Source organism: Pyxicephalus adspersus, chromosome 1 (assembly GCF_032062135.1).
Source record: "Pyxicephalus adspersus chromosome 1, UCB_Pads_2.0, whole genome shotgun sequence".
Classification (NCBI taxonomy): domain Eukaryota; kingdom Metazoa; phylum Chordata; class Amphibia; order Anura; family Pyxicephalidae; genus Pyxicephalus; species Pyxicephalus adspersus.
In genome coordinates, this window is record NC_092858.1 from 132,813,306 (window position 1) to 132,820,878 (window position 7,573).

The window sequence follows — 7,573 nt, forward strand, 5'->3', positions numbered from 1 at the left end:
TTATCAATATAATACAACAATTATACTGATTCATTGATAGATTGATTATACTTATTTTTAAAACCATCACTGTTTATTTTAGACTTACACATTTATATATTTTCTACTTTTTATTTAAACAGGTGCAGTTATGACTTCAAGCTCTAGAATACAGCGATTTGAAGTCTTGGATAATGGCACTTTGCATATCCAAAATCTACAATTACAGGACCGTGGACAGTATATGTGTACTGCACAGAACAAGCATGGCATTGACAAGATGACTGTTACTTTGGCAGTCGTTGCCCAGCAACCGAAAATGTTATCATCTCGATACAAGGATATTTTAATTTATCTTGGGGATACCGTTGTAATGGACTGTAATGCCACTGGGTTACCAACTCCTCACATTTCTTGGATTTTGCCTGATCGTAAAATAATACGAACTGTTTCTACAACAGAGTCTCACATAATGCTTTTGCCTAATGGAAGTTTGTCTATTAAAGAGGTTACATTCCCAGACCGAGGAAGCTACAAATGTGTTGCAAGCAATGTGGCAGGAGCTGACAGTTTGACAGTTAAGCTTCAAGTATCGCCTTTGCCTCCTTTAATTCAACAGGAAAAAGTGGAGAATATATCTTTGCCTCTGAGTCACAGTATATTTATTCACTGTTCAGCCAAAGGTGCTCCTCCACCCACTATTCGATGGGTGCTTTCAGATGGAACCCAAGTTCGACCATCTCAGTTTGCAAATGGAAACTTATTTGTTTTCCCTAATGGAACACTCTACATAAGGAACAGCTCACCAAGAGACATTGGCAAATATGAATGCATAGCTGCAAATGTTGTGGGTGCAGCCAGAAGAACAGTACATTTAGATGTGAAGAAGTATTCATTAAATGCCAAAATTACTGCAAGCTCTCCCCAGAAAACAGATGTGTCTTATGGTGGAACCCTACGCTTAGAATGTAGTGCAGCAGGAGATCCTTGGCCAAGGATAATGTGGAGACTTCCTTCTAAACGTTTGGTGGATTCTTTCTTCAGGTGGGTTGATGCTCTGTATCATATGTTCTTTGTCTTGTCATACCCTAGTTCATATTTGGAACAAGTTAATATTTGAGGCTTAGAAATAAATATACATTTTACAAAATCCAGATAAGAGCTCAGAAAAATATGTATTTTAAATATTTTTTCAATGTTTTTTTCTATTTTGCACATTTTCTATTTATGTGCATTTACATGTGCCTTTTAACTTTCTTGCAAATTTGGAGTACTCAGAAAGTGCCAGTTCCCTAACACGGCCTCCTCAATCCTGCATTCTATAGACCTCTTCTGAAAGTGTCTAATTACTTTCTGTGCTGATATTTTACTTTGATATTTTGTGGTAAACTCCACATCCCATAATATATCAATAGCAACAAAAGAAAAAAAATGTACATTTGTAGGCGTAAAAAAGAATTCATATTATATAAACAATTTTATTTGAATATGGTACAAAAGATAAAACTGATTTTTAAAATAAAAATAAATAGTCTATGGGCATATTATCAAGGACTGTCAAGTCCAGCAAACATATAATGTGATTGCTACAGATGGTAAAAATGGCGATGGTCAAACAGTTTAACAAAGATCCAATGAAGTATATAATACTTGATTATGCCCAAACTTGACCAATTTCATCTACTTTACTTTTTCAGGAATTTTAGGGCAAACCATGACTGAATATTAATAAAGAAAATGATAATTTAAAAATCAAAAATTCTTTAAAAATTTGATAATCAAATAGGTAAAACATATACTGGCGAATTTATTCTAACAAATTCAATTAACCTGTATGGTAAAATGCATCAAGTTTTGGCATAATCAAGTTTTATCTATTGTTTATCTTTTCAGATACATATTGTAGATAATACAAACAGGAATGGTTACATAAATAAAAGTGAATGATAAATAATATTCTTTAGATTTATCAAAAATAGACATATTGAAGAAAAAACAGAAATATGAATCAAGAAGAAATAAATATTGAACACCTGCTGCTTTAATCTGACTTTTATTCTTGTCATATTTTCATATATCAGTGTAGTAATTTTGTTTGTTGTTACTTTATTTGTAGTTTTGACTCCAGAATCAAAACTTTTGCAAATGGAACCCTCATTATCTACTCTGTTACTGAAAAAGATGCTGGAGATTATTTGTGCATGGCAAGGAACAAGCTTGGAGAAGACTATCTGGTGCTTAAAGTAAATGTCATGATGAAGCCTGCCAAGATTCAGTTTAAAAATGAAATTGACCACAAAGTCACATATGGAGGAGATCTAAAAGTAGATTGTGTCGCTACGGGTGTTCCAAATCCAGAAATTTCATGGAGTCTCCCAGATGGAAGTATGATTAACAATGTTATGCTATCAGATGATAGTGGGTCAAGAACTCGAAGATATGTTGTATTTAATAATGGGACTTTGTACTTCAATGAAGTTGGAATGAAAGAAGAAGGTGATTATACCTGTTATGCTGTGAACCAAGTTGGAAAAGATGAGATGCGGGTCAGTGTTAAAATAGTAGCTGACAAACCAGTCATTAAAAACAAGACTTTTTCTATTATCAACGTGCCATATGGGGATGTTATCACCATTTCATGTGAAGTCAAAGGAGAGCCTGTCCCGAAAATAATATGGCTCTCCCCAGCCAATCGACCCATACCTACATCATCAGACAAGTATCTTATTTACCAAGATGGTACTCTTTTGATCCAGAAAGCTCAACGATCTGATAGCGGAAACTATACATGTATAGCACAGAATAATGGTGGGGAAGACAAAAAAGTGGTTCTAATTCAGGTAAATGTCCTCCCTCCTAGAATTAATGGCTATTCTGAAAAAATATTAACAGTTAAAGAATCTGCAATGAAAGATACACGCCTGCTGATAGATTGTAAAGCTGAGGGAATTCCGACACCTCGTGTCATGTGGGCTTTTCCTGAAGGAGTTATCCTTCCTGCTCCTTACTATGGAAATAGAATTACAGTCCATCGAAATGGAACCCTTGACATTAAAGTTCTTAGAAAAACAGATTCAGTACAATTGGTGTGTATGGCAAGGAACGAAGGAGGGGAGGCAAAATTAGTGGCACAGTTAACAGTCACTGAACCCGCAGTAAAACCTCAGTTTACCAATGACAATGAAAATGTTGTTGTGTCAGAGGGTCAGGTTGCTACGCTTAATTGCTCAGCTGTAGGGATACCACAGCCTCATCTTATATGGATTCTCCCAAATGGAACCGAGATCAACAATGGCAGTCACCTTCACAAAGTGTTTCACAAGCAAGATGGTACTTTACATATCGGTTCTGTAGCTTTCTCTGATGGAGGAACCTACCGTTGCAGGGCTGTAAATATAGCTGGCTCAACAGAAAGACTAGTCACTTTGCAGATTGGACGAAAACCACAAATGAGTAGCAACTATAATAACCTAGTAAGTATAATCAATGGGGAAACCTTACAGCTTCACTGCACTACAAGGGGAGAACCAAAGCCTCGTATTTCTTGGACACTTCCAAATGGAATGGTGATTGATGGGTCTCAGGCTAAGGGCCGCATATCTTTGTTGCAAAATGGAACCCTTATAGTAAAAGACACTTCAGTCTATGACAGAGGAAGTTACCAATGCAAAGCAACAACACAGTACGGTTCATCCACAATGAACATTCCTGTCATTGTGATAGCATATCCTCCTCGTATAACGACCAGCCCTCCACCAGTGATCTATGCAAGACCAGGGAGCTCTATTCAGCTAAATTGCATGTCAATTGGAATACCAAAAGCTGAAATAATGTGGGAGCTCCCAGATAAATCTCAATTAACTGCAGGAGCACAGTCTCGTTTGTATGGAAACAAATTTCTTCATCCTCAGGGTACTTTAGTTATTCAACATTCTTCAAAGAGAGATGCAGGTTATTATAAATGCACAGCAAAAAATATACTCGGCAGTGACACAAAATCTACATACATACATATGTATTAAGAAACAAAAGCAACTGTACAGGTAAAATGCCCGTGACTGCCATACAAGTGCAAAGTATACTGTATCATTGTTTGCAACGGACAACTTCTGACCAATTATTCATCTGATGTCATAATATACATTCAATAAATCATTATATCTTTTGAAAGAATGGTTATAAACTAACCAAAGCAATTTTAAGATTTCAGTTTCAATGCACAGGGTTTTCCTCTTCTGACATCCCAGTGTTGATTTTTGGCTTACAGTTCTGGGATCAAATCTTATTGATTAATGTGGATTGGCCACCATCAAATTCTACTAGTATAAATATAATTTAAATAACTATTCTACTCTGGATCTCAATTTTAGAGAAAAAAATCATTGGCTTAACCAGGGCTCTTTAAAACAAGGCCATTTAAAATAAAATATATGCTAGCTACTATTGTTTGCTTGCAATTTATGATATATAAAAAGAAACTACTTTAAAAAAAAAAAACTTTTAAAGGACGATAAGAGGATTTGTAGAGTGTTGCTGTAATGTGTAAACAACACCTCCTTTTTTTTTTACAATCCAATTTGATGCCTGTCTACTTATGGGACCGCTAAGGGGTCCTATACCTACTAAGGTATTGAAAAGTGCCCCAGAGATTTGCATGGAGATGTCCTATTAAAAAATGTAGATATACATTGTTTCATGACAAACTCAGCAGATTGGGAATCAGAAGCAAAGGAACGCGTTTGCATATATTGCTCTTTCCTCATACTCACGTATTTTCTTGATTTTTTCTATTTTAAAGTAGTTACCATTTAGTAAACTTGCTACATAATAATAAAACTAACTGGAGCAAGATAATTATTACATTTTTTGCCATTTTCATATACTGTACTTCTTCCAGTGAGTAATTGCAAGTATATATAAAAAATCAAATTAAACTTAATAGAAACCAAAAGCAGTTCACTGTAGTAGCAATAAAACAAAATAATAAAATGCAAAACCTATAAAGTTATTCCTTTCAACAAAAGTTCCATATACCTAAGTTTCACCAATTTACAGGGCAAACTTAGATCAGACTAGCTACATTCTGCATTGCACTTATTATTATCAAAAAAGTAATTAAATGTAATTTAATCGTGTGCAATTTTCACACCACATGTGTGAAAGGGCTCAAATACTCACATTCAAAATGTCATTAGTGGAATGCTATATTGAGTGCTTTATTCATATCTCAAAATATGTGATTCAAAGAGGAATGACAACCCCTTGATATGTTTTGTACTAACAGTAATTAGTCATAAGGGTATGTCTTATGGCTATTTGAAGAGTCAAGTATAATCCCATGGCCGGTATTAAAATCACACAGCGTGCAGAAGGAATCTGCAGTACTAGATGTAGATAGTCTGGTCTAGGCTGGAGAATGGTGGATGCAAGGTCTGGGTATTAGTCCATGAACCAACACAATGGACAATATTGTCCTTTATTTGAAAGGATAAATTGGGTTTTGTGTATAATTTAAAAAAGAGATGTGCAATAAATGTGCGATCTATATTTAATAATGCTTCAGTGGAAAACTGCTTTTGTGTTTCTATTGTAAGCTACTTTTTTTGGACCATTTAGTCGGTAGAAAGTCTGTGGTAATGAAGTAGCATCTTTCTTATCCCAACAGAAGCACAACTACAATACCTCTAAGATTTGTTTCCAGAGTTACAAGCAAAGCTCAGAACCAACAAAGAGGAAAGAACATTTCCATTGTGTAAAATCCCTATGTGATGTTTGTCTTAACAATGATATTTTGAAATGATACAGTATCACATTGACTTAGTCTGCACCTTACTACCAAAGAAGTATTATTATTATTCACATGCTACAGTGATATGTGTGCTACTCTTTGTTCAAGAATGCTCTGATACCACTATGCTAGAAATTTATCTCCAAAATACAAGGTGCTTCTACTACACAGCACAGCATAGTATGGACAGTTTGATGCCGTTACTGTTTTGTAGCCAATATTTTCATACAGAAGCAGTTTGCATTATTGCTATAGTGTTTCCTCTACTGAGTTTTATGAATGCATCCTTATGCTGGATAACTAATGTTACATCTTGTAGAAAGCTAGCCCAGTACCTTCAAAAATGGGCTTTTATGAACTTAATATGCAACAGAAAATTTGTTCACTTCTCATGCTTTTGCATATGTTCTATATTAATAATGTAACCATGAGACACAAATAAGTACAATACATGTCTCATTTTTTATAAATTATTGGTCTTTAAAAGACTTTGCTGCAGAACTGTGTTTATATTATTATGATCATTGTACTGTACATTTTATAATAAATATTTTTTTCCAAACTATTTGGGGTATGTTAATGCAGCACATGCAGAAATGTGGAATCTTTGTGACTCATTTAAAGTGTATGTTATGCATGTATGCTGCTGTGGTTTTTCTTTCTGCTGCTTGTGTTCCAAGAGGTAGAGTTTCTTCTCATCCTGTACTGTCTTCAAAGTGAAAACAATGTCACTAGAATAGACTCAACCATTGGATGCATTCCCAACTTTTCAGCTTTTTCCAACACAAATTGTTACATTTCCAAATTACTTCTATACCAAAGACAATGGTGATTAGGATCTATCAAAGTAAAACAGAGAAGACCAATGTAGAGGAAAAATAGAGAAGACCAACATGACTGCATTACTAGTACTGCTCATTGCTGATCCCTTTTATTCTGTATGGAGCTGTTGCTGGGAGAAGCTACATGTAGCGTCTCCCAAGAGGCAGCAGTCCTCTGACATTGGTAAGCGGTAAACACACCGAAACCTCATGGCCAGTCTGAATATACAAAGCTGTCCGCAGCTAAGTTCTAAAGCTGCTCTTTTTATTGATGCTATGCTGACTTGAGCCTTAAAGCTTTCTGAGTTCTTATGAGCGTACAATTCTTTTTTATTTATAGTTTAACCTTATTTTTCAGACAATCCAAAACTCCATATCATTTATAACAACAATTAATAAAAAATATACTTTTTTACTTACAACAGTAAAAGCAGATACAAAAAAAAGTTGTGCAGCACAGTCAGATTAAATTAATCAGCAACAATCTAATGTGATGTTTATTCCGGAGCTCCCTATGATTTTGGATATATCAATATAATCGCCTATAGTAACAATGATATATATTCTTTAATATTTCCCAAAAGCTTTCAAAACTCAGAGCAACAGCAACATTTTTAGAACCAACTTTTTTCTAAGTTAGTCCTTCGTGACACCTCCTGTAACCTCTTTTTTAAGTTCCACTAGCCAGTTCTTATAATAACAATTCAGGGATGAACAGTATATTTTAGAAAGAGTTTTCACAGAGATGGAAAACTCCTCTGTCCCAATCCTCCTAACGGAAACTTTAGAGAATATGGCATTCCCCTTGCGGCAGCCAGCTCACTCTTGCAGGAGATGTCATGAGGCTCACTTGGAAAAAGTTGGTTGTAGTGATTCAGCACAATTAAAATATGTGGCTCCTATATCTCGTGAAAAAAGCAGGGCAATGTCACTGTAAAACATTTTGAGTTATGAAAGCATCTGGGAGATGTTAGAGATTATATGT

At 35.0% G+C, this 7,573-nt stretch overlaps 1 protein-coding gene across 1 annotated transcript in view; it reads left to right on the forward strand.

Moving 5' to 3' along the window:
* MXRA5 (matrix remodeling associated 5) overlaps positions 1–6,332 on the forward strand; it is a 32,307-nt gene extending 25,975 nt beyond the window's left edge. The window contains exons 6-7 of the mRNA XM_072427476.1: positions 123–1,023; positions 2,096–6,332. Of these exons, the coding sequence (XP_072283577.1) occupies positions 123–1,023; positions 2,096–4,001 (2,807 nt within the window). The 3' untranslated portion in view covers positions 4,002–6,332. The remainder of the gene's footprint in view (positions 1–122; positions 1,024–2,095) is intronic.
* The last annotated feature ends 1,241 nt before the right edge of the window (positions 6,333–7,573 follow it).